Here is a 27,721-nt window from a genome sequence, read left to right as displayed (position 1 = left end):
AGAGCGGGGTCCCTTTCTCCATCCCATGGCCCTGGCAGGGACCTGACCACCCCTCCGCAATGAAGACCATCATCGCTGCCTACTCCGGGGTGTTGCGAGGTACCGGGAGGGGGGTCCCCGCACGGGGAGGATGCTGTGGGGGGGGGAGCAGCATCCCGGCGGTACAAGGTGGCAGGATGGAAGCAGGAGCGAAACCCTCAGCTTTATTTATTCTATTCCCCTGCTTGCAGGAGGAGTTATTTAAGAGGAAAGGGGGGGAGGGGGGGGGTGAGGGGTGGGAAAAAAGCAATATGCAATGGCGGGGAGGATGGCTGCGGCTTCTCTTCGGGGTGAGGATTACAGCTCTCTGCGCAGGTTTTCGCTTTTTAACAAGCTTGGGCTGCTTCCCCCGAAGCTGTTGCAAACGGCTCTGGTTTATTGAGGCGAGTTTGCACCCTGGCAAAATGGGGGTCTGTGGCACTTTTTTAAAAACAAGCCTCCCCCTCCCCCCACCTTGTGATGGTAGGAAGGAAAGTGTAGTAGCGTTATCAACACTGCATGGCTGCTAAAATTCAATTCCCCTGTCTGCAGCCCTGTTCTGTAATATTGTGCTCCCCACACCTACACCAACAGGGAAAGGGGGGGGGGGGGGGGGGGAAGCATTGCTATTTGTTGTCGCTTTATAATGGGGAGTTGAGAATCCAGCGTGAAAGCGAGTTTTTTACGTTAGGAAGCCCAGCGAAGAGTTTGCTTTTTGCAGCCTTCCGTGCTGGTAAAGTCACTTCCTCGGCGAGAGGAGCAGGTTGGGTGTCGTTGGCTGACACCCATCGCGGGCAGAGCCGCTGCAGACACCGCGCGCTTCCTGCTGCAGGCTGAAACGCGTAGGTTCGAGATGTTGGAGAGGCAATATGGGAAATCCCAAACCGCCAGCTCCCTTGCGTGCTTGTAAGAGCAACTCTAGGGATCTTGCAGGAATAAATTCAACAAGTCTAAATATTTGCTTGCTAGAGCCTCGTACGCCTCCCGCGCTTGTCCGGAGAAGCGGTCAGGGCTTGCAAACAGTGGGGGTTTTGCAGGAAAAGGCTCTTGGACAACACCCTGTGCCTTGTGGAGGGTCCTTGAGCGATGGCTCTGGGTTGCAAAAGGCTTTCTGCCCTGAAAAAGCCCAACTGATAATTCCTCCTGGGATGAAGAGACCTGTGAAATGGCTTGTTGATTGAGCAAATCGTTAGCAGAGCTAAGAGGACCTGAACCTGATGAATTAACCCTGAAGCTTGTGCTTTCGCACCGTTTCCTGCATGTAGAGCTGCTGGCGCCCATCTCTGTCAGATATTGGAGATGGATCTGTAGGATCAGTTGTGGGGAAAAGGTCTGCATGTGTTTCCTGTGCTCAGCTCTGGTCCTTAAAGTAACTTAGCTTGCTTATGCAACTAGCAGAAGATAAGTGATGTTGTGAGTTGAGCAGGGTCACTTGAATTAACAGCACGTGAACTGTTAAGTTGAGAGTTAACTGCAAGCCAAGCACAGAGAATAAATCATTCAGGAGACCTATAAAATATGTAGGGCTGACCCGAGACCTCGGTGACCACCTTGTTGGCACTGACGTGTTAATGATGGATCTAGGACACGTGCATAATTCAAAATGGAGTGTGGTTTAGGGACAGTGATTGGCCTCATCTCTAGATAATCCTGCTTAGCGATGGAAAGCTGTCTTAACTCTCCTCAGGTCAGTTTTCCTCTGAGGCACCTCGTGGGGGTCCTGCAGTGGTATTCGTGCTTCCTTACTCATTTCCCCATGTGCTTCTGCCTGGGTAGATGGGAGATGTTGCCTTGGTGACTGCAGCATCCACCAACGCAATCCTTTGCTGGTTCTGTAGCCTGTCACGGGCAACAAAATGCAGGACCAGCTTCAAAGCCTGTTTCTTCAAAGTAGAGGGTAGGTGCCTGCCAGAGGAGCTCGTACTCAGGCTGGGCTTTGGGGATGATGACGCGGGACCCAGAAGATCAAAGATGGACAGAGGCAATAGGGTGCAGCGGTTCATGCATGGGACCTCGTGGTCATGTTAGGTAACTTCTCCCACTATACAGGATAATTAGAACGAACCCACTAGACTTTTTTATTTTTTTTCTATCTCTCTGACTGTCTCTTCCAAGTATCTTGCCTGTGCACAGAGCTGACTTCTATGGAGTGAAGAGTCCTGTCCTTTAGTCTTCAGTCTTCTTCCTTGCCTGGCATCTAGCTTTGTTCCAACTTGTGAATTTGGCTGAAAGTCTGTTCCTATTTAAAAAAAAAAAAAAAAAAAAAGGAAAAAGGCAAAAAGAAAAAGTGCAGGCATCTGCCTCTATCCGTCTCTGCGTGTATGCTGGGGAACTTTTTTGGGCACCAACCCAGCATTGCAAAAATCAGAGCAGACCTTGGACCAATGCCTGGGGTTGGATAATGCTTTGACACATTGGGGCTGAGGGGTGGTTGTCGCCTCATCTTGACCTGACCTGCTTTGGCCATAGGCTGTTCAGGTGATCTCCTCCTTGTGTTTTGCAGAGCAGCAAAGAGGTCCTCCATCCTCCTGAGAAAGGATGCTAGTCTGGCCAGAGAGCTTAAGGGCTGTCCTTTGCTGAAGTATCTCTTCTCATATCATTTCATCTTACAGAAGCTCCTTCTCTCCTTTGTTTTGGCTGGACTGTGGCTAAAGGGACATGGTTTAGAAGTGGTTTTGTCAGGGTAGGTTAATGGTTGGACCTGATGATCTCAAAGGTCCTGTCCAACCTCAACAATTCTATGATTCTAAAAGCTTTAGGCAGTATTGAACTTCTGCAACGGGGAACAAAATTGTAGAATAGTTTGGGGTAAGGAAGATGAATTCACTTGGCTTTACCTTGGAGTTCATATTATGCTGCACCTGAAGTTTGGCAGACCTCACTTCTGCTTTTGGGGGAGACCTGGGGGCTCCTGTTGTGGGAGTATGGCATCACTGGTAGCTGCGTTGTAGTGTCTACTCTTGACAGAATGGCCTGGGAGGTAGAGAAGTCTGGACTTGCTTGACTGAGTGCTTCTTTTAGAGCTCCTACACTCATCCCTTGGGCACGCCGATGAGATGTAGCAGGATGGTTCCCTCTCTCTTGTCTAGAGATATTAAGTTTTGCTGAATTAAATCTAAAATTGTTGACTGGTCTGGGACAGCTGGGTTTACCCTCATGGTTACCTGACTATAACCCACGCACAGCTGCGACTGTCAAAACTGAAGGCCAAGTTCTGAGCTGTGACTAAATGCAGATCTGCCACGAGATAAATGTCATAACAAATTTGTTTATTTGCTATGCAGAATCACAGCTCCTTCCTAATGGGGCTGAAAGAAAAGTTGTTGTCATGTGTCCCTGTTGTTGACCTGCAGTCGTAGGCATTCTTTACTGCAGATAATATGGGATTATTAAGTAGCCTCCTGGAGCATGAGCAAACTGCTATGCAGCTGTGTACAGGGAAGGATGGGGGTGTTGGTGGGTGAAAAGCTCCCCATGAGCTGGCAATGTGCGCTGGCAGCCCAGCGAGCCCCCGGCACCCCGGGCTGCGTCCCCAGCAGCGTGGCCAGCAGGGTGAGGGGGGGACTGTGCCCCTCTGCTGCGCTCTGCTCTGGGGAGACCCCCCCCAGTGCTGCCTCCAGCTCGGGGGCCTCAGCACAGGAGAGACATGGAGCTGGTGGAGCGGGGCCAGAGGAGACCCCGGAGATGCTGCGAGGGCTGGAGCCCCTCTGCTGGGAGGACAGGCTGGGGGAGTTGGGGGGGGGTTCAGCCTGGAGAAGAGAAGGCTCCGTGGAGACCTCAGAGCCCCTTCCAGTGCCTAAAGGGGCTCCTGGAGAGCTGGGGAGGGACTCTGGATCAGGGAGGGGAGTGATGGGACAAGGAGGAATGGCTTCAAACTGAAAGAGGGGAGATTTAGATGAGATCTGTGGAAGCAATTTTTCACTGTGAGGGTGGTGAGCCCCTGGCGCAGGTTGCCCTGAGAAGCTGTGGCTGCCCCATCCCTGGTGGTGTTGAAGGCCAGGTTGGACGGGGCTTGGAGCAACCTGGTGTGGTAGAAGGTGTCCCTGCCCATGGCAGGGGGGTTGTAAGTCAATGATCTTTAAAGTCCCTTCCAACCCAAACTGTTCTATGACTTCATGATCACTACACCCCACGCTGGTATTCTGTTATTCCCTAACAAATGATTCACTATCTAGTACCACTAACAACAATGCTGGAAGTGGAGAGACTCTGTGCACCGCAGCTGGGACAGCTGAGCCAACCTAGACACAGGATGACTTGCATAGCTCAAGGGCTTTTACAGATGTCGCATTTGGTGTAGCAGTTTGCTGTGCAGACCTCTGCTTTTGGAGGGGAGGCTGTGTCCTCACAAGTATCGTAGGATTGGTCTGTTTAATCTATATTTTTTTTTTTTTATGCCCCCAATGTCAGCTTCTCTGCCAAATACGTAGCTCCAAATGTCCACTTGCACCTTATGCTTTGGAGACGCTCAGCTATACTACATCTAATTTGGTTTTCATCTAAACAAGCTGTGTGACGCAGTATAATTCTTGGCCAAGAATTAATGTGCTAATTGCCTTGAAAAGGTAGCAGATGAAGCTCAGCTTTCACAAGCTTTCAGTGTATTTTTAACCGGCCGTAACACTTGCACTTCCTCTCCGCTAATTTATTGGACTGCTTTTTAATTAAGTGCTGTGGATTGGGTTTTCTGGTGCCCGAGTGTGAAGTCCTGTTTCCCTCCTCTCCAGGCACCTATGGTTCGGCCTCCCTGGCTAGGTAAATCATGGTGTTTGAGCACTTTGGTGGAAACAAACTGTGCTGGAAGAGCACCAGATGCTGTCCCCAGCTGAGATGGTGGTGCAGGCCTGAGTCAGACACTTGGTCAAACCCTTCATTGACTCCAGGATCTCCTTGGTAGCACCTCTTGTGCTTGACTCTGATGGTTGTTGGAATTAAATCACAGTTGGGGGACAGCTGGCTAATGTCACTGAGCTTCCTTGGAAGGCTGCAGGTTGTTGCTATCATTGAGCAGCAGTGAGGTCTGGAGAAGTCACTACTTTGGCTGTCTTGGCAAGTAGCATCTTTGAAAGCCAAGCATAGAATCATAGAATGGTTTGGGTTGGAAGGTACCTTAAAGATCATCTAGTTCCAAGCATCACGGCTTAGGGCGGGCAGTATCCCATCAATAGTCCAGGGCATGAGCTGCAGTGTGAGTTGGGGGGGGGCTCAGGATCTCGTCTGAGACCAGAAAAGCTGTTGCCAAGATCTCCGCTGTGTCCATATGGGTTGCTAAGGCTGTGACCCCAAACAGCCAGGCTGTCCCATCCTGGAACAGGTGTCCTGGAAAACAGAGCAACTGGAAAACACTCCAGGGGCCGCGCTGGGTGGCCGGCACAGGATAAGCAACTGTCTTCAGCAATAGCAGATGGAGGTCTCCGTTTCTCCAGGATTTGAAATATTTCCTTGGGAAAAAGCTGATATGAATGGAGACCAAAGGCTGGGGTATATAGTATCCTTCACCCCAGAGTTAGTCATAGGTATGTCTAATGGGCCTTATAAAACTTGGTTATAAGGCTAATGTATTCCCTGAAAGTTAGAGAAATTGCCTTTCCTATGATTAATTCTCTTCTAGGTTTTTAACATGTGAATGATGCTTAGTGTGGGCCCACAGGTGAGCCCTTTAAGGGGTTTTCTTTAAGAAAACCTTCTTTTTAAACCCTTCTTTTCTTAAAACCCCTTTAAGGCAGGGTTTTCTTTAAAGAACCGAACCCAAGTATCAGTCTTGGGTTATTGTGCTGTGGCTGAGTCATCAAAAGAACCACATTTCTATTGACTCGTCAAAGCTCTTCCACTCTGTGTCACCAGCAACCAGCCTGGCTCTCCAGAGCATGGATCTTCTCAAAAATTCCTCATAGCTCCTATGGCTGAAGGGGAAAGGAAGCAAGGCTTGCATGGAGGGTTGAATATGTAAGGTGTTAATCATGGAATCACAGAGTTTCAGAGTTGGAAGGGACCTCTAGAGATCATCTAGTCCAACTCCCTGGCCAAAGCAGGATTGCCTAGAGCACATTACTCAGGACTGCATCCAGGTGGGTCTTGAAAATCTCCAGAGAAGGGGACTCCACCACCTCCCTGGGCAGCCTGTGCCAGTGCTCTGTCACCCGAACCGTAAAGAAGTGTTTCCGTGTATTTGAACGGAACTTCCTATGTTCTAACTTGTGCCCATTGCCCCTCGTCCTGTCACTGGGAACCACTGAAAAGAGCCTGGCTCCATCCTCCTTCAACCCACCCTTTAGATACTTGTACGCCATAATAAGGTCTCCCCTCAGCCTTCTCTTCTCCAGGCTAAAGAGTCCCAGCGCTCTCAGCCATTCCTCATAAGGCAGATGCTCCAATCCCTTAATCATCTTAGTTGCCCTTCGCTGGACCTTCTCCAGCAGTTCCCTGTCCCTCTTGAACTGGGGAGCCCAAAACTGGGCACAGTATTCCAGTTGTGGCCTCGCCAGTGCAGAGTAGAGGGGGAGAATGACCTCCCTCGACCTACTGGCCACACTCTTACCTATGCAGCCCAGGATTCCATTGGCCTTTTTGGCAACAAGGGCACATTGCTGGGCCATGGATAAGTTACTGTCTACCACAACCCCCAGATCCTTCTCCTCCGAGCTACTTCCCAGCAGGTCTGCCCCTAACCTTTACTGATGCCTAGCATTCTTCCTCCCCAGGTGCAGGACCTTGCACTTGGTTTTGTTGAACCTCATTAGGTTCTTCTCTGCCCAGCTCTCCAGCCTGTCCAGGTCACGCTGGATGGCAGCACGGCCCTCTGGGGTGTCAGCCACCCCACCCAGTTTGGTATCATCAGCAAACTTGCTGAGGATACACTCTGTCCCCTCATCCAGGTCACTGATGAATATATTGAACAAGATTTGACTGAGTATTGACCCTGGGGGACACCACTGGTTACAGGCCTCCAACTAGACTCTGTGCCACTGATCACCACCCTCTGAGTTCTGTCACGCGATGTCTGACACGTGTTAAGCCTGACACAATGAACAGCAAGCTCAGGACTGGCTGGAAATGGCTCTTTTGGCACTGAATTGTAATTGCTCACCTGCAGTTGATGCACTGGGTCCATCTGGAGTATGCAGGCTGTTGGTGCAAGAGTAGACCATGCACAGGCACATGCACTTGCCAGGTGACACTTCTACCCATTCCCACCATCCTTTCCATTGCCACCAGACTTCTGTCCTTAACTTGGGAATTAAACATTAATATTATTCAGCCCATGGTAACTGTTGTCTCTTCTGGTGTTGGGAATCTTGATCTCTGTGAAGGATGTTTTTCCTTTCAGCAAATAACTGACCCAGGACACCACTTGTCCATGGGCAGGTGGTCCTCTGCCTGCTTGGAGCTGTCTGCCAAACCTGTGCCTTCCCTCTGTCTGCAGGAATTGGATGTCACCAAAAAAAGCTTAATGCGGTTGGAGAAACAAGCAGACGGGTTGACCTGCGCTACCCAATACCGCTCTATTTACGGGGTTAGCAATGCCTACAATTTGTTAAAGCATCCAGAAAATGCCGAAGTACAAATTCTTATCTGGAGGGGTAAACAGTTGTTCTCTTCTGGGGAAGAGGATAGGGATTTAGCTGATCCAAGGGTGGAGTGTTGGATTCATCAATCCAAGGATGTTTTGGTAGTGTAACTACAGGTGCTGGAAGGATAAATTACATGGGGTTGGGCTTTTATTATGGATTGGAAATAATCTCTAAGACTTCTGGCTTATTTTGAGGGCATAGACATGTGGCCAGTGACACCACTACTGCTAAACGCTTCCTTTAAACTAGTATCTAGCAGTCCTCAGGCCTCAAGAGGTCTGTCCATGTGTAATTTTGTAAACCAGGTTTTTGGGGCAGCAAGTTCCTAGAGCTGCAGTAGAGGCTGCCCTGAGGCTGTGGCCCTCAGTGGGAATGAAAGGTTTCTCTTACCCTTGGACAGGTGACTCTGTAAAAAATGGGATGGAGTTTATCACTGACCCCAAATTTGGGAATTTGCTATCAAATGTGAAGAGCTGCAGCACAGGGTTTCTGAGCCTTCCTGCTAAGGTACTCTAATGTTGCAAATCAATGCATGGTGGTGGCTTAACTCATCAGCATGATGTCCTGTCTCATCTTGGAAACTGCAGAGATATTTATATTATTAAGAGTGAATTCAGCGCACATGCCATCTTGCAGAGACCCGCCTTCAACCTGAGCTGCTGCTTCAGGCTGGGTTAGTGCTGTAGGTTTCAGTTTCCTGGCAGTTGCAGTGACATGATCTACCCTTGAGCACCACTTGGTCTGCTTGGAGTAGTTAATGCCCAACCCATTGCGAGGATGGCTCATTCAACGTAGACTAAGCTGAGCCAAGGGCTGGATGAGCTGGCTCTAGATTTTGGCTGCAGGATCTCATGTGGCTCCTGGTTGATGCCTTCCAGAGCATTTCTGCTAATAAAGGGCATGTGGCTGTCAGCCCTAGGGACTGTGCACAGGTTTAACATTAAATTACATGTAAGAGGGGAAGCAAAGAAGGTCCAAAACTAAGAAGCAGTTCTTCAGGTGCAGCTACTGTGCATTAATCCTATTGCTTAGACTATCAGGAAGGGCCAGGGCAAAGACTGCGGAGATGCTTGGCATATTTAAAGGATGCATTTGTGAAACATGCGTTGTGGAAACTACCAAAACTTGAGTACCTGCCTGTATCTAGAGAAGAGCCTCTTCTCCATCAAAGTTGCATTTGACTAAGTGTGAGCACTCGCTGGGGTATCACCGCTAGCAGTGTCATGTCTTGCCAGCAACAGTGAGGACTGAACCCAGTCAATATAATAGCTGCTTAGCAGCATCACGCCCCTCCTAATGACAGGCTGATCCTTAAGCAGAAAAGGAAATACGTAAACGCACCTCCTGGTTTGTTCATAGGACGGCAGCTTGATTTGCATTTTAGCCAGTTATTATGGAGCTTGTGAAATAAAGTAATCAAGAGAAGTGAAGGAAAATGCACTTGCAAGTGCTTCTTTCTCGAGGTTGTTGAGCATATCAGCAAACACTGCAGAGGGTGGTTCCTCATAAAGCAATCAAGTCTTTCACTTCAGTATTTTTCTTGGGTGTCTCCCCACCTGAATAGCAAAAGCTTCTAAAAGAGTGGCTTTCAACTCCTTCCTTCCTCATATACTGCTTTAGAAACACCAGGGTAGTTTTCCTCACCCTTGGAGATGTGGATCCCTGGGGTTGCAGGTGGAGGTGCTGCTCAATGAGCCCTTGAGCTGTGCTGTGCAAGGCTGGAGTGCAGAGCTTTCCTTGAACACGCATGAAGGAGTTGTGCAACAGATCTGGTGAAGTGTGGATGAGCAACAGTTCAGACCAGAGCTTGGTGTGTGTTTGCCTGTGGTTTGGGACAGCTGATCACAGAATGGTTAGAGTTGGAAGGGACCTTAAAGATCATTGAGTTCCAACCCTGTTGCCATAGGCAGGGACACCTCCCACCAGCCCAGGCTGCTCCAAGCCCCATCCAACCTGGCCTTGAACACCTCCAGGGATGGGGCAGCCACAGCTTCTCTGGGCAACCTGCGCCAGGGGCTCACTACACTCAAAATTCCTTCCTGATATCTAATCGCAATCTCCCATCTTTCAGTTTAAAACTGTTCCTCCTCATCCCATCGCTCCACACCCTGATCAAGAGCTTTCCCGTAGCCCCTTTAGGCACTGGAAGGGGCTCTAAGGTCTCCCCGGAGCCTTCTCTTCTCCAGGCTGAACCCCCCCAACTCTCCCAGCCTGTCCTCCCAGCAGAGGGGCTCCAGCCCTCCCAGCATCTCCGGGGCCTCCTCTGGCCCCGCTCCACCACTCCATGTCTCTCCTGTGCTGAGGTCCCCGAGCTGGAGGCAGCACTGGGGTGGGGTCTCCCCAGAGCAGAGCAGAGGGGCACAGTCCCCCCCTCGCCCTGCTGGCCACGCTGCCGGGGATGCAGCCCGGGGTGCCGGGGGCTCGCTGGGCTGCCAGCGCACATTGCTGGCTCATGGTGAGCTTCTCCCCCTCCCCCCCCCCCCAACACACCCAAGTCCCTCTCCTCAGGTCTGCTCTCCGTCCATTCTCTGCCCAGTTTGGATTTGTGCTTGGGATTGCTGATTTTATCTTATGCTGAACTCGGGGTTTTCCCTGTTTTCAAACACCAGTTCCAGGACCTGGCAGTGTGAAGCGGGAAGGGGGTGTGTTAGGAGCTTGTGTTAATGTCCTCTGTACTTCTATGGTCAGGTGTATAGAGGTTTGCACAGGTGGGAACTGATGCTACCCATTAATCCCCTCCAGCATCCCCAAAACAGCAGGATGTTTGCAAATGGCCACCTTTCCCCTTCCAGGATGCCTAAACTCCATGGGAAATATTAGCCTTTGAGAAGCCTTTTTCTAAAACACACTGCACGAGCGTCAATTGAAAACGTCCTATTTAAAAGGAAAATAGTTATCTTTGCTCAGTGTATAAATGTAACTATTTCTTTTTTTTTTTTTTTTTAATTAGGCACAGGATCGAGCATTCTTTCTGCTCTGCAGGATTTATTCTGGCTATCTAAATCTAAAGTAGAGAAACAACTCCAAATCATCTCTGTGCTGCAATGGGTTCTCACTTTCCTTATCATGGGTAAGTAACACTTTTTGGCCAAAAGCAAAGCGCTTTTTTTTTTTTTTTTTTCCCCCTTCATTCTGGAAGACTTCTGATGTAAAAATGTGAACATTTGCATAGGTGTTAATTACTGGGTGTGCAGTGTAGCAGGACAGTCCCTAGGGCATGTGCAGTTTGTAGAGCACAATTGCATAGCTTGATATTTTGGCAATAAATGACCTTACCTGGCTCTAGAAAAACACAGAAACTAGGGAAAAACCTACTGATGTTTAGCTCGTGTTTGCTTCTACCACACAAATAAGATTGAAGCAACTGGAAATCTCTCACCGGACTCCTTCATGGGAATGTCCACAGAGAAGAAATTTCTTAGACAGCTGATGCAACTGATTGCAACAGGAGTGTCTTCCTCTTGGCTTGGTCCCGCTCCAAGAGGTACCAGAGATGGGCAAAATGTGCTTGTTAGGACCAGTAAAATTGTAAAGACTCTTTGTCTCTGGGTGTTTCTGTTATGTGAAGTCTCAGGCTGTTCTGCTCTATGGTGTTGTTGATAATTAAACTGGAGAAAGATGCTGATTGCAGACACTCAAGTAAGTCTCGATGTGCCTTCCCAATTTTGTTTGTGCTAAAATGGCAACATCATTTGCGGGTGGGATCTCTGGAATGCTGGTGGGATGGCTGGTGTAGAGCTGGTGGAACGTGGGGAAGATTTGTGTAGCTGTGGAAGGAACCCCCTTGGTGCAGGTCGCAAAGAAACCTTGATGCTCATAAGGTCTTGCTCTTGGCTGATGAAGCAGCTGCCCTACCTGGAGATTCTATAGAAGAGAGACCTGGAGAAACCACAAAGGGGAGGTTGAGGTACTCAAGCTGTCTCAGTCCTACATAAGGGATTTTTAGCTAAATCCGATTTGATTGCGGATTAATGACATCAGATTGAGACTAACCTTTCAGCATAGAAGGGTCAAAAGGCAAGGGGCTCTTAAAGCAAGTGTAAATGCAGACCAAAACCTGATGCAACCTTGTTTTCTTCTCTTTCTTGGACCTATCCAGGTGTTGCTTGCACTTTAATCCTCATGTACATACTGTGCACGGATTGTTGGGCGATTGGTGCTCTATATTTAGCCTGGCTGGTGTTTGACTGGAATACACCAAAGAAAGGTAAATATTGCAGAATAGATACTTGCTGTTCGTGTCCCCATCCTCATATTTGGACAAAGAAGCACTTCCTTATAATGGGTGACTTCCCTCAGTGGATTTGGCTGAATCACTGGCCAAAAGCGTTGTTCGGTGAAGCATACAAATGTCAGCCCTCGGCACAAGCAGTGACTGCAGGTTTTATTGATGCTGAGGGTAATACGAGGTAACGTTCACTAACATCGTGCCACTGCCGGCTTTTAGCAAGGTATTTATAAGGCTCAGGTTCTTCCTGTAGGTCAGAAAGATAAAGAAAGTCCTCTCCAGCTCTTGCAAGGTTCAGATTGTGGCGTGACTAGTAAGACGTGGCTCCCCTGTGGAGTCAGTGTGGCTGCAAATTAAGCAGAAAACTCTTCATTTCAGAAGACACCCTGTAGAAAGCAGCTCTGAGACCCCACTAACTCCTTTCATAGACAGATTAGCACAATTCTCCACTGCTTCAAGACCACTGAAATAATCCAGTGATTCCTTCTCCAAAAGATGAATCTGAGGTTAACGCAGAGCTGTTTCTAGTTTGAATTGTCCATTGCACAACTACAACAGAATATCAAGTCAGATCCTACTCTGAATTTGTTGTCAGGCCTTAATTAGCTCAAAGTGCCCTGAAGCATGGATGGTCTCACCTGATTTTAGTGAAAGGTGCAGGTGTCCTGCTTAAAGGAATGAAACTGTTAGTTTACTGTCTCACCAGAGAAATCATCTGGAGTCCTCAAGGCTTCTTGGTGGGCACCTGTGTGGAAAGAGCATTAAAAACATGGTATTTTTTTTTTTTTTCCTCTTCAGGTGGAAGAAGATCCCAATGGGTGAGAAACTGGGCTATATGGAGGTACTTCAGGGATTATTTTCCAATAAGGGTAAGTAACAGTTTAACTCTGCATTGGAACTTTAATGGTTTAGACCAACTTGTAATAACCCCTGTGGAAAAATGTTGTACCTACACTAGTCTGTCCATGACACCGAACTGTAAAGCAGGACACGGCTTACTCACCCTTGCCACACAGCTTGGAGCAGCTGTGGTCATAAAATCTGAAACGCATCACCGGTGATGGTATCAGGGTTTGTAGAAGCTGCTACTTCTGATGGTCCTATCACCGGGCTTCTTGAGGCAGTCTGCCCTGCAGCAGCAAGGGTCCCTGTTCACCTCCCTAACTTCTCTTCTGCTGCAGCACTCCTGTGTTGTGCCTAACCCTACCACTGTAAACCTAGCTCAGTTCTGGTCTGTCTTCCACTTATGCCCCAGGGCAGCGGTGCATTGGGTAAGGATAGTTGGGAACCCTGCCTATCGAAAGTCCTACTGCTTCACAGGGAGCAGTGAAATGGCTCTGAAGTCTATCTGCTTTGGGGAAAGGGGGTTCCAGCTTTGAGAATAGCTCCAGTTCTCCAGCTGGTAACTTTCTCACCTCCTGCTTGTATTTTCCCTGCTGGTTCAGATGTGTTGCAGACAGAGGACAGGGCTGTCGGTCAGCTCTGGGGACTGCAGAATTAGCTGAAGGACTTGGAAGGGAGCAGGGGCCAAATTCAGCTAGGAGGGAACCTGATCCTCTTTGGAAGGACGCACGGCTGAAAGGACTATTATGTAAGGCTGTTGGCAAGTTTTATTCAGCCTGAGCAAAAGGGAGGGACCTTGCCGTGGCTTTTGATGAGCCACCCATCCTTAGGGTAGTCCAGCCTCAGAAGGCAGTAGGGACTCCAATTCCAGCAGGATGCCAAAATGGCATAGACTGGATTCCTCCTTTGGAAAGTCACTTGAATTCTGAGGGTGCCTGAACATGCTGCTGGTGAACAAACTTCTTGCTGCTATTAACAGGTAATTCTTGGCAAGTGTGGGTGTACATGGGAAAATGCACTACAACTGCACAGGCTGCAAGTAAGTGGGTGGTCAACCCAGGTCTCCTTGCTAATGGAGAACAGAGCACGCTCTTGTGTTGAAGATGGGTCTTGAATGTGTTGTCTTCTAACACCAAGTCCTCAGTACTGCAACAAGCCCTGCCGCTTTGATGTTGCTGGAGGCTAAAATGGGCTGGTTTCTCCTGGGAACTTGATTCAAGAAGGTCACCAGTAATGGCTGGTCCCCTTGTTTCCCCACTCCTTTAATGGGGTATTTAGCCCCTGTCCTCATGGAAACATGCTCAGCACCAGCCATGCGGGTCATACCCACTGTAAATATTAGGTTTGTCAAACAGTTGGGTTGTTCAAGTAGGGTTAGAGATGAGATCGGGTAGATAAACTGAACGTCTCCACTGTTTTTAGGTAAATACTTGCTGGTTCACGCGGTCCACTTGCAAAAACCCCTTATTACTGTAATTCCTTTGTTGCTAAGGGGGTAGAGCTGTGCGAGGTTTACAGAGCCCTCTGGTCAATGGTATTTAAAGAGTGGCACATGAGGACTAACAGCTGTGGGATGACTCCTGCACCTGCTATGGAGAAACAGCCAGCTGGCTGCGTCTTTGTTAAAACCTGCTACAGAGGCCATGGGGCTGTGAGGTGCTAGAGCTGGCTGTCTGCAATTAGGGGCATGGATGTTATCTCTTCATAATGGTACCAACCACCAGAACAGCTTGGGTTTGGACTTGCTAAGTGGATGGGAACTCCTTGGATAAACTGTTCTGTCTTCAGGCAAGAGGGAGACTGGGCTAGTGTGGACCACTTGGTTAAAGCTTCTGTCTGCAAAATTCCCCTTGGCTGGATCCTGAACTCAGGTGTAATGGCTCAGCAGAGCTTGGGTTGTCTCCCTAGCTCGTGGTTTGTTGGAATAGTCATCTGCTGGACCTTATCCCTTGCTGTGAGCACCATGAGGGCAGATCACACCAGTGACAACTTTACCAGTGGCACTTGTAATGCTAAGCTCAGCTTTTGCAGACACCTCAGTGGCTGCAGATATGAAGGCCAAGGTTTACTTGTACCAAGCTGGTGTGAGCTCAGGCTTGAGAATGCATCAAGTGTGGCCAGCAGGTCGAGGGAGGTGATTCTGCCCCTCTATTCCACTCTGGGCAGATCCCACCTGGAATATTGCATCCAGCTCTGGAGTCCCCAATGTAAAAAGGTCATGGGACTGTTGGGGCCAGAGGAGGAGACGCTCTGAGGGCTGGAGCCCCTCTGCTGGGAGGACAAGCTGAGAGTGTTGGGGTGGTTCAGCTTGGAGAAGAGAAGGCTCTGGGACACCTTAGAGCCCCTTCTAGTATCTGAAGGACACCTACAAGAAGGCTGGAGAGGGACTTTTTACAAGGGCACGTAGTGATAGGACGAGGGGGAACGGTTTTAAACTGGAAGAGGGGAGATTGAGATTAGATATTAGGAAAAAAATTTTTTACTGTGAGGGTGGTGAGACACTGGAATGAATTGCCCAGGAAGTTCTGGCTGCCCTATCCCTGGAGGTGTTCAAGGCCAGGTTGGACAGGGCTTGGAGCAACCTGGGCTGGTGGGAGGTGTCCCCGCCCATGGCAGGGGGGTTGGAACGAGATGATCTTCAAGGTCCCTTCCAACCTAAACCATTCTATGATGCAAGCTGGATCTGGTCAGACTGAAACACCACCAGTATTGACCTCTGACAAAGCTGTACGTTAGAACTTGTGGCTTGATTGGCTGTGTTCCTCAACAGCTCTTCCTGCTGGCCCCAGACTTGCTTTAACAGAGTAGCTGCATGAGAAGCAGGCTTGGCTCTGACATTTTTTATGATTATCATGCCGCTTCTCCACCTGAGCCAGCAGTGCCTCTCATCCTGAAACACCAGTAGGACCCTTGTCCATGTATCTGGAGATAGCAGGTCATGTTTTGTAATCTCAGGTGGGTTTAAGAACCAACCTCAACCTGGCTCAATTCCTCAGTGTGAGCAGAAGTTGTCCACATTCCCTGAGGCTTCGTGCAGCTGCTCTGACAGTAATAAGCTATTTTAGGGCGCTAGAGGCTTAAGTTTGTCTGCTGCTTAGTGGTTGGCCTTGCTTTAAGCTAAGCAGTGTGTGAAGCAGCTGAGGAAGCTTCCAGTGAGCTCAATCCTGGTGCTCAACTGCCAGGTAAAGCCGGAGCTCTTGTGGGGGTGAGCATGGTGCTGTGCACCCAGCTGGACTCGGCCCCACTGCTGCAGAGGCAGGCATGGTCTCAGTAGCCTCCCAAGGGTGTCCTTCTGACCTGAGTGGTCTCAGTAGCCTCCCGAGGGCGTCCTGCTGACCCCCACGGTCCTGGCAGCCTCCCGAGGGCGTCCAGCTGACCTCCAAGGTCCCGGCAGCCTCCTGAGGATGTCCTACTTATCTGAGGGTGTCATGTGGGGAGTGCCACAATCTAAAGGTCTTGTTTAGGTAAAGAAGCCATCACCTAAGCATGTGAGCACAGCTACTGCTTATCTCCACAGGCGATAGTACTTCAGATAGCAATGCCTGCAGACCTTTGGCTCACCTCTGTCAAGCAGGGAGCATTTCAGATGCGTGCAGTGAGATCTTCTTGGTCTTCCGCAGTGTGCCAGAGCAGGGACTGTTGCAGGGCAGTGACTTTTTTGCAGCATTGTTGCTTGCCCTCTGTGGCTTGGCTGGCTTCCTGGAAAACCTTCTCTTTAGTTGTTGTTGCAGATGACTTACAGAAATGGAGTCATTTGCTTCCGATGTGTGATGTAGCGCAGTGGTAATGTTGAGAGCCTGAAGGGGTCCTGGCCCACGTTGCTGGGAAGGTGAGATAATTCCTTCAGTAGTGCTGCTGGGTGTGATGCAGCTAATTGCAATTGTGCGCTTGTTTTGCAAGCTTACGCGCTCACTACTGCTGCCCGGATCCTGCTGGATGAGCTCTAGCTTTCTGCACGCTTCTGTGGTCACTGTACTGCTCAACTTGTATGTAGGCTGAGAACCCATCTGGACCACTCATCATCATCCTGGTCTCTGCTGGCTCCTGGTGCTGAGCAGTAGTGTCTCTGCAATCCCCTTTCTCCACACGTGAATGTGCTACTTGCTCATCCTGTTCCTACCAATAAAATTGGCAATACTGTTCTTTGGGTGTATCTGGCACTCAAATATTAACACAAGCTTTTTACCATAATTGCACTGCTTTATTGCTTCTGTAGGCAGGCTTAGATCTGTTTAAAGAAATCTGTTATTGCTATAGCAGCTGGATGGACCTTTGCTCCTGCTCAAACAAGTTTGGTCTCAGACAGCAGCTGGGAACAGGCTTGTTAGTGCAGTGGGGTGAAGGTCCAGCTTCAGTCTCAGCACTGTAACCATAGAATGGTTTGGGTTGGAAGGGACCTTAAAGATCATCTCGTTCCAACCCCCCTGCCATGGGCAGGGACACCTCCCACCAGCCCAGGTTGCTCCAAGCCCTGTCCAACCTGGCCTTGAACACCTCCAGGCACGGGGCAGCCACAGCTTCTCTGGGCAACCTGTGCCGGGGCTCAGCACCCTCACAGTCAACAATTTCTTCCTAATATTTCATCTTCATCTCCCCTCTTCCAGTTTAAAACCGTTCCCCCTCGTCCTATCACTCCATGCCCTTGTAAAAAGTCCCTCTCCAGCTTTCTTGTAGGTCTTCTTCAGATACTGGAAAGCTGCTATAAGGTCTCCCCAGAGCCTTCTCTTCTCCAGACTGAACCCCCCCGACTCTTCCAGCCTGTCCTCCCAGCAGAGGGGCTCCAGCCCTTGCAGCATCTCCAGGGCCTCCTATGGCCCCGCTCCAACAGGTCCATATCTTTATGTCGAGGCCTCCAGAGCTGAATGCAATATTCCAGGTGGGGTGTCATCATGGGAGCCCTGAGCCCTCAAGGAGCACAGGGCTGCGTGGGACTGGAGAATACCTCAAAGGCAAAAGTAAAAACCTGTTGGATGTTTAGAACAAAGCGGTGTTGTCAAATGACTGCTACAGCAGTTCCTTAGGCCATCGTGATAAGGCAGCCCAGCCACTCCATGTCCCCTTGCCAAGGGGGAAGGTGCAAGAAAATTAGTGAGTGATCAGCCTCCTAAGGAAAGCTTCAGTCTTGCTTGAGACTAGGAATAAGTGATCACAGCACTTCAAAAATTCCTGCTTCTAGATTAAATCCAGAGATCCATGAAGGCTCTGCCTTTGGTGTTGGCAGGTCAGACCCTGGGCTGAGTTTATGCATTAGCAGATCTAAGACCTGCAGCATGTCCAACCTGGTCTAGTGGGAGGTGCCCCTGCCCACGGCAGGGGGCTTGGAACTAGATGACCTTCAAGGTCTTTTCCAACCCAAACCATTCTATGATTCTGTGATAAGTGTACAAACCTGTCTGCCTGGTGGTCTTTGGTTGCCCTGGCTTGTCTTGGGTGGAGAAAGAGACATTCACCTTCTGTGAACCCATCTGTTGTGGGACAACCTGTGGAGGGGTAGTGGCAGCCTGCATGGAAGAAACTGATGGGGGGGAAAAAGCATATATATATATATATGAATGCCAGGCTGACTCTCAGACCTGTAAATCCCTGTTGTGAGCATTTGATTCTCTTTAGGTCTCCCATGCTGCCCTCCTGCCTTGCCACAGGTGGGCTGTGCAGGTGAGCTGGTTCCCTGCACACCCCTTGCCTTGTTCCCGCACTACTTGTCCGAGTGGTGTGGGTGAGCGTGGTGGGTATCACCACCCCTCTGTCTATGTAACAAGAGGTCTTGGAAAGCAAATACAGATCAATAAGGTTGCGGCTTGGCTGGGGCTCGTACGAGATATGCCAGCAATGGGCTCCACTGGGAACTGGGTGTCCTTCCGTGTGGTGGTGGAGGGGCTGGAGCAGGGCCCTTGCCAGGGCTGGCAGCAGGAGAACAGCATATCTTCTGTATGAGAGCAGACGCGTGGCTCTGCCAAGCTCAGCTCACAAATGCCATGTACTCCAGAGTGACAAGGACAAACCCCCTGTTTCGGCTGGTTTCCCTTTTAAAGCAGCTGAGCTTGGTGCGGGTGAAAGATGGGGCTTGGAGCCTGGAAACCCCCACCTTCCTCTGACAAGAGCTCGAAGGAGAAGTGTCTGCCAGTGGTCCAACCAAGCCACATGTGTGTGTAGCCACCAGGCCTTGAGTCTCTCCTACAACTTAGCAAGAACTGAGATGGCCACAAAAATGATCAGGGGGCTGGAGCCCCTCTGCTGTGAGGACAGGCTGAGAGAGTTGGGGTTGTTCAGCCTGAAGAAGAGAAGGGTCTGGGGAGACCTTATTATGGCATTCCAGTATTTAAAGGGGCTGCAGGAAAGATAGGGAAAGACTTTTTAGTAGGGCCTGTTGTGATGGGACCAGCTTTAGACTAAAGGAGGGGAGATTCAGACTAGATCTAAGGAAGAAATGTTTTATTCTGAGGGTGGTGAGACACTGGCCCAGGTTGCCCAGAGAGGTGGGAGGTGCCCCATCCCTGGAAATGTTCCAGGTTAGGTTGGATGGTGCTCTGAGCAACCTGGTCTAGTTGAAGATGTCCCTGCTCATGCCAGGGGGTTGGAATAGATGGCCTTTAAAGGTCCCTTCCCACCTAAACTATTCTATGAGTCTGTTCTGTGGAGGGGTTGTTTACTGTACCACTGCTTTCCTCCACCCACCCGCCCAGTCTTTCTTGGAGAGTGGTTTCCATTCTGTAGAATGGGAGCACTGTTTGTCCTGTCTGGTCAAGGTACAGCCCTCCCACCCTGGGGAGTGCAAGCGAAGTCATCTACTAATTGGGCAAGAAGGGAAAGGGGAGAAAGCATGACTTGGTGTGACGCAGGCTGTGGGACTCTACAGAGCTGCTGCGACCGCAAGCATTTGCACACACTTCCTGGAGTCCTATGTGACCTCAAAGCTAGAAGAAAGTGTGGAGAGTCAACTTGATTAACCTGCTGCTGTGCCATGTCTGTAATGCCGCTGCCGTCCTAAATAGCACAAGCGCTGTAGTCTCATCTAGGGCCAGTGGTGGGAACGCGGGGAGGAGGGAATCAGGTTTCTGGGCACGCCGCTTCAGCGTGTCGCAACGGCACTTCAGCTCCCTGTAGCGTGATTCAACAAAATGGACTCGCTTGCCTAGTGCCAAAGCACTTCTTGGCCAAGGCAGCAGGGGTATGTAATGCTGATGTGACATTTTGGAAATCCTATAGGCGTTGATGCAGGAGTGACCTTTGCATGTACAATTTGAGGGATGGGGTGAATTTTTTTTTTTAGCACCTCACGCTGAGGGTGTGACTGGGGCTTGTAGGTCCTGCCCCAGTCTGAGAGCTGTGGCAGTCAGCAAAAACAGGCACCGCCGCAGCCTGAAAAAGACTAAATTTGATCCCTACTTCTGTAGGGTGATGCTGCAGTCCTGTTGTATGCTTACTCAGGCCACTTGTGTCCTGCCAGGGGAAGATGCTCTGATGCATGGGATGCTGCTGCTACTTATAGCATCAAAAAAAAAAAAAAAAGACTCTGGAAGTAGTGTCAGCAGGGCATGGGTTGTGCTGTGCATGGCTAAGACAGCTTTGGAGTGTCCATGCTGTGCAAACAGATGAGTAAATGGTTAGGAATATTGCACAACCCCAAACCAATACGATCACCGCTCTTGGAGCGTGTCCGGCAGAAATTGGAGCACTGCTATGGATGGCTTGAGGTGCCTTTTTGGCGTTCAGACCACAGCAAAACCTCTTGAAAGGAGGGATGGCTTCCAGTGGTAAGCCACGCTTCTGCACATTTTCCCTCTTGGAGGGTGGCCAGCAGGCATACTAAGTGGTTGGGTCATTTTTCCAGGTGTTAAGCAAACTTGCTTCTCTTATGGGACACTGATTTTTATTTCTTTTCCCCTCTCACGCTGGGATGTGAGTCACTAATGTGCTGCAAAAGGGCTTGGAAGGAGGCGTAGCTGTGGCTATAGGGCCATGAAGAACTTGGTTGGTTTGGGCAAGAAGCTTGCAAGAATACCTTTGGGAGGAGTGGGGAAACAAAGGGCACCACTTACTGCAACCCAGCCCCTATTCCCGCTTGGCTGGCAGTCATCTCGTGTCTAAGATCAGCCTGTTTATTCTGCTGCCTCTGCTTGGGGAACTGAGTTTAAGTGGCTGCTCTCACCACAGTCTCTGAAATCCAGGATAGCCCATACCCCCAGTCCTTGGGCTGCTCTACCTGGTGGGAAGAGAGACAAAAGCTGGGGATTCTGACTTTTTTCTCCTGCCTTTTTTTTTTTTTTTCTTATTACCTGAAAATATCTGTCTTCACGTGAGCTCCCTCTGTTCTTTCCTAGCTGGTTAAAACCCACAATCTGCTGACCACCAGGAATTACATTTTTGGGTACCATCCACATGGCATCATGGGCTTGGGCGCCTTTTGCAACTTCAGCACAGAGGCCACAGGTGTCAGCCAGAAATTCCCTGGGATCCGACCATACCTTGCGACCCTGGCTGGGAACTTCAGGATGCCCATTTTGAGGGACTACTTAATGTCTGGAGGTAAGTGCAAGAGCGCTTTGTTCCTCCTACTCATGTCCTTGCCCCTGAGCTGTCTTCCCCTCTTTCAAATGAAAAGCTGTGGCAGAAGCTCACGTAACCACTTCTCTCTGGTGGCATCACACAGATGTTGCTTTCATGTAGTTGTCACGAGGAAGCAGTGAATAAATGTGACTAGTTTGGGCTGTGGCAACTGCTGTTCCTCTGCATTCACCCTTAACTCAAGGATACTCTTGTCCAAAGGCTTCGTAAAGAGCTCTTGAATCTGTAGTTGTGGATATGGAAGATGGAGATGTGGAAGCATGTTGTTCTAGTTATTGTTAGAAGATACTGCTAGATGAAGAAGTTGCACTGGCTGAAAATATAAAGTATTCATTAGCCTTTGAAATGTGAATACTGTGGCTAGATCTCCTCCTGGGCTCACTACCACATGAGCTGTCACGCGTCTAGGTCTTAACGGTGATGACAGGTGCCCTCTTCACCCAACCACATATTTAGGTGCCTGCCAGGAGTAAAGAGTCTGGGGTATTGCATGGTTTCAGCTGTTCAGAAGAGCCCCTTCCCTGAAAAGATGGGTCACAGGGAATAGGCAGTGATGTAAGCTTGCTGAATGATGTTAATAGGTCTGTTCTAATGGATTCCAGTATTTTAATGATGGAGGGTTTATAGGTTATGACTGGGCAGAGGAAGCAGTGTTGACAACCTCAAGAAACAATGTTCTCTGAGCTTCCTTTTCAGAGTGTGGATGCCTGTTGGTTAGGAAGAGATGAGGGAGTGATGTTTAAAGACCCGGAATTGAACAGTCCAGTACCCTGTTTGGTGTTCCTGGAACAGATTCACCAATAAATGACTTTAAAATGGGTGTCTTAATATAGTGTTTGGGCTGAATCTTGACTCATAGCTGGGTAGAGGATGGGAGTAGCTGCACTTGGCTCTGGGTTGCTAGGTTTGACTGTTTCCAAGATTACTGCCTTAATTTTCTTCAGCCTGGAGAAGAGAAGACTCTAGGGAGACCTTATAGTGGCCTTCCAGTATCTGAAGGGGGCCTACAAGAAGCCTACTAGAGATTAGAGCTACAGCAGGGATCCTCTAAGACATGAAGAGATGGCCAGAAAATCCTATATACTGTGTAAATGTGCTAAAGAGCACCATTCAAAGTTGCCGCTTATCTGCATGTCTCGCATTTCCTGGAGGAAGGATTTCAGCACTGTAAGCAGGCGTAATCTCCTTCTGCCTACAAGTGTGAAATGACTGAGCATAAATCTGTCGCTGCCCTGTTAGGTAGGGCTGTGTAGTCAGAGTGAGCCTTGGTGCAGAGAATGGGAGAGGAACAAAGGCTTCTGTCCGTCCTACAGAGCAGCAAGTACAGCCCAAGCCTTCCAAAGGAAATGTGGTCAGGGAGAGATGTAGCTGTGCTGAAAGAAATGAGTTGTTCATCTTCAAATCCAGCTGAACTGTCTCAAGCGAGGTCGGCTCCCCTGTGGTCTGGAGCTGGGGTTAGGCAGTGACCTTGATGCCCACATACCCATGAAGGCTTGCCCACTTGCCCTGTATAATTCTGCAGGGCCCATTCATCATTTAGTTCTTGGTTCAAGCGATGACTACCATGAGATATACAGAATCAGCTTCTAAAATTAAATTGTGTAATACTGCCCTTCCTAGGGCAATGACCTTAAGTACTCAACATGGCTCAGACATGTTGTCTGGATGGGAATGTAAATGATGGCATCTCGCTGCTCCCGGCCAAAAATGTGAGGTGTGAGCAAGCTCTGACAATAACTGCAGGATAAAAGCATGAGTTTCAAGAGTGGAGAATCAAACTTCTTTGCGTTTTTAGAGCAACAAAGTAAAAATTAAAGGGTCCCTCTTTCACTGGGCTGAATGGTAAAATCCCTGGAGTGGGGCCTGATGCTTTACGGCAGGGGTTGCTTTGTAAAGCTGAAGTGCTGTGACTGGCAGTGCAGTCCTGTCTCTTCCAGCATGGGGCAGAGGGAAAGAACTCCTCAGATACTTGTTTGAGTATGGACTTACCTGAGCACTCTGCCCCGTACACCTTTTCTCTCTCAGGAGCGCAGAGGATTGCGCTCTCTCCATGCCAGAGCTTGAGATGTTAGTTCAGAAAGACTATTTTTTGTACTAATCCATAATAGATCTGTCTCTGGAATGCTTGTCATTTTATTCTTTTTGTATCATTAAAGCATCATCCCAAAGGACAACCTATTCCACTACTTGGTTTTGCTGAGGAACTGGTCAAATTTGGACTCCCATGTATCAAAAATAACACAATTGCTTTGCTTCCCCCCTGAGGATAAACCAGCTCTTAGTGCAAAGTTTACTTGGAGGGAGGATGTCTTAAATAATTACCTTTGGCATCACTAAGTGCAGAAGAAAATCTTTGCTGAAGCCTTTTGTGTTAAGGGAAACTTTTTGAGAGCTGGTGTTGGTGGAGTTTGTCTGTGACCAAGTCTAGTGCTGCCCAGGTCTATCAACTGCTTGTTCAGTTGAGGAACAGGTTGCCTGATAATACACCCAACCCTATAGGACCATAGGGCATTTGGACAACTCAACTTGCAATCAAGGCACAATATTTTCGCTACAAGTATGGCTAGTGTCTTCAAGATCATCTTAATCTTGCAGCTTGACCCTTATGCCTGTCTCCTGGGTATGCAGGTATATGTCCTGTGAACCGTGACAGCATCGACTACATCTTGTCCAAAAATGGCAGCGGCAATGCCATCATCATTGTGGTTGGAGGGGCAGCGGAGTCCCTGAACTGCACCCCAGGGAAGAACTCTGTGACGCTGAAAAACAGGAAAGGATTTGTGAAACTGGCTCTACGGCACGGGTAAGAGGCAACCTCAATGCCAGAGCGATACCACTAGCATATGAAAGGTGCTCATCCCCTGAAGCAGCTGATGGATTCTCCTTCCTGCAGTCTTGCTGTGTTGTGTGGGTGTGTGCCCAGAGCATCAGATGCATGAGCCTGTCCTCTGGCTCCTGCCCCTGAGCAGGGGACAGGGTAGGATGATGTCTAGGACAGCAGGAGGCTTCCAGGGCTAAGGAGTGGTGTGTGTCAGTAATCTGCATGGGGCATCACCTTATGCAGCCCCTGCAATCTCTAGGGATCCCATGTGTCTGAAATGGCATGTCCATCAAAAATCAGAGGTATGAGCAACCCGGTCTAGTGGAAGGTGTCCTTGCCCATGCCAGGGGGGTTGGAACCAGATGATCTTCAAGGTCCCTTCCAACCTAAACCATTCTATGAGATGAGAATACATGGAAGCATATTCAATGTCTGACTGGGTAGTGTTTCACGGGCCCATTGCCCAACAATTCTCTTGCATGCCTTAAAAGTGTATCTGCCATATCATGTCAAGTCTTGCTGACTTATGTCACGACCTTGTGCTGCAAAGCTCTGGCTAATAAAATCTGTAAATGTGCAGCCTGAAAGAGTGTATGGCAGAGAGTGTGGTGTATCGACTGCAGACCAGGGGTGCAGGGTCCTAACATCTTTCCATCTTTCTAGTGCGGACTTGGTTCCTGTCTACTCCTTTGGGGAGAATGAAGTGTACAAGCAGGTGATCTTCGAGGAGGGCTCCTGGGGAAGATGGGTTCAGAAGAAGTTTCAGAAGCACATTGGCTTTGCTCCATGCATCTTTCATGGTCGTGGCCTCTTCTCCTCTAACACCTGGGGGTTGTTACCTTACTCCAAGCCCATCACTACTGTTGGTAAGGTTTTGGTATAAATGTGCTATGTGCTTCTCCAGGTAGTAGCATACTTGAGTCTATGCCATACTCATACTCTAGATTGGTCTTGGAGTCTTGACTATAAAACTCTGCTTTCCATTTTATATAAAACCTCCCAGCACAGCTGAGAATAAACTAGAAGACTTTCCAGAGGCTCCAAGATTTCCATCATGCTCTACTACCAGACAGTTTTGCAAGTGAGCTTTTTTTGTGGAAAAAATGCTGTAGCTGCTACCTTCTCAGGTCTTGGATGGCTAAAGTCAGAAGCAGCCCACCCCCCCCCACTCCTAGGACTGACAGTGTGATGCTGTCTGATAGCTGAGTCTTAAAGCCAACCCTAAAATTTGCCATTGAGTCTTCTAACTCAAAGCAGCAAGGTTTGGAGAGAAAAAAAAAAAAAGTGGTTTGTTTGTTTTTTTTTTTTTTTTGCTTTTGCAATGTGTATGGGGGAATACAAGAGAACTGCAGCTTTCAGTCTTGGTTCCTGTTAATTGAGGAGGGATTTATCACTTGACTGTAAACAGAAACAAGTGGGACTTCCTAACCACCTTGCTGCAGTAGAGGCTCTTCACTGCGGGCATTTGTGGAGCTAAAATGTCACATTTGCCCTGGGTATTGCTGCGGATGCAATGGGGGTCCTTGTAGTGGGATGACTGTGCTTCAGAGCTGAGCAAAACTGGCAGAAATTGGGCAAATCTCTGTTATAATAGCAAGCTGTGCTATGCCAGGGTGGACGTGCTGAACTAGCATACCTGTGGTCACAGAGGACAAACCTTCAGGCTGTATAGAGCATTCAACCTAACATGGATATTTCCCTTTTTTTTTTTTTTTTTTTTTTAATCAGTTGGGGAGCCCATCACCATCCCCAAAATTGATAATCCATCCCAGAAGGAAGTGGACTTCTACCACAGCATATATGTGGACTCCCTGATCAAACTCTTTGACAAGTACAAGAGCAAATTTGGCCTGCCAGAGACTGAGATCTTGGAAGTCAACTGAAGGGACTGGCTCAGCAGTACTTTCTTCTCTCCGAATCAGCACATCTTCTCCAGGAGTCCAAGCTGTCATCGTGTACTTGAAAGCATGTGTGGGTGTATGTGTCTTTGAAAGAAAGTGTTTAAAGTATTGCTAGACCACTTTTAAAAATAATAATAATTAAAAAAAGAAAAAGGCTTTACTTTGGATAAATCCCATTACAAACGTCTTTCTATCCAAAAAAAGCACAACTCCCCATTGCTGTGAGGATTTGGACAGGGGAAATGATTGCCTTTGTAATCTGCTACATAATGCTGTTGCGTTGCCAGCAGTGGATTAGAAGCATTCCTGCAGCTACTGTACCCACCAGCCCAAGCTATTTTGGGAGAGTAGGATCCATCTGGTTTTCAATAAAAAAAAAAAAGGCAGCATGTTGATTTGACGGGGATGGCAGTATTACAGGCATGTTGCACAAAAGCCATGTTGAGACATGCTTACATAGCACAAGGGCATTTCTGCTTTGGAAAAGCCCCTTCTGAAAGCACAAGCGGGCTGCCAAACCCCCTGGTGTGGCACCTACTGGGGATGGGGCAGGCAACCAAAGGAGATAGAGTGTGGTGGACCTCAGTCCTGAGTTCAGTGGATGCTTTGGTGGCTTTAACTTCACCACTTGTATTTTGAATGTCACTTTAGAAGCAGGTCTGTTCCAGGTGCTGCTTGCACCAGGCGTAGCTGGAAATGTGGGACTCCCTCATAGCCATGGAACTCCAAGGACAAGTTCTAGGAGCAGTGGGATGGTGCAATCATGTGGCCCCGGTGTCGCAGACCCTTAGGGTAGTCTGTAGGGGTAAATGCAGCAGGACTATTCATGCAAGTGTTATGGATCCCAAAAGCATTTGGGGAAAACTAGGAGTAACTTCTGCCCAAAGATGGCTTTTAAATATTCTGTCCGGTGAATGTAAAGGAGTAGCCTTTTCATGCATAGGTTCTAAAGTGAGTGGCTTTTTAAAGTGTTTATACAATGTTTACGTGGATGTTAACACTGCTTGTAGTGAGATTTCTTCAGAGTACAACGTGTTTATGTATAAACCTGAAACATTGCACTACTCGCATGTCTGACCTGCCTTTTCAACGGTTCAGTTGAGTGTATTTTGAGCTACAAAATGTGCCTTTCTTCCACGCAAGAGGACGGTACGTCACATTCCTGGAATCTTGCCTCTAAAGACAAATGTTCATCTGTCATATCTGATAGACTGTTGTATTACAGAGTATCAATTTTTGTACAAATTTCTAGAAATAAACTTGGGCAAAAATAGTGGGCTCCTTTGGTGTTGCAGCGGTCACTGGTTGGGTTCGTGGTACCATGATGGTTTGTGGGATTGCAGCTGGGCCTTGGCTTTTGTGGGGAGAAAACAGGTCTGTTTGTCCAAAAGCAGACCCACACTGATCTGCACCATTCCTGCACGGGATATCCAGGATAGGTTCAGCAAACCTTTGTGGTTTAAGAGTGGGTTTTTGCCCATGAGTGTATTAAGGCAGCCAACATCTATGGACCTCCTTTACTGAGCAGGTAAAGTAAGTTCATGCCCTGTTGCTCCTTTCAGCAAATTATTTTGGATTTTGTTGCTGCCTAGCAGATAAAGAGCTGGATTACATCCCTGGTCCTCAAGCTGAGGAAATCCTTCCAGCTCTTGTCAGACCCCCTGGCCTTCTGCTGCTGGAGGTGCAAAGTGCTCCAGAAATAGCATGCATTGCTGTGAAGGTCACATGGGCTCATTTAGTAACAAGCGAGGGTTTAACCTGTTCTCACTTGGGC

The 27,721-nt window shown here is 48.8% G+C and overlaps 1 protein-coding gene across 1 annotated transcript; it reads left to right on the top strand.

Moving 5' to 3' along the window:
* DGAT2 (diacylglycerol O-acyltransferase 2) lies at positions 1 to 27,207 on the top strand. Its single transcript, XM_082492257.1, has 8 exons — positions 1 to 99; positions 10,540 to 10,659; positions 11,689 to 11,796; positions 12,616 to 12,686; positions 20,982 to 21,186; positions 23,854 to 24,028; positions 24,710 to 24,912; positions 25,775 to 27,207. The coding sequence occupies exons 1-8, from the start codon at positions 60 to 62 to the stop codon at positions 25,927 to 25,929; spliced, it is 1,077 nt and encodes a 358-aa protein (XP_082348383.1). The 5' UTR covers positions 1 to 59; the 3' UTR covers positions 25,930 to 27,207.
* Positions 27,208 to 27,721: the final 514 nt, after the last annotated feature.

This window comes from Vanellus vanellus (genome assembly GCF_965231255.1).
Source record: "Vanellus vanellus genome assembly, chromosome: 1".
NCBI classification, from domain to species: domain Eukaryota; kingdom Metazoa; phylum Chordata; class Aves; order Charadriiformes; family Charadriidae; genus Vanellus; species Vanellus vanellus.
Note: the sequence above shows the minus strand (reverse complement) of the source record. Positions and strands in the feature narration are given on the sequence as shown.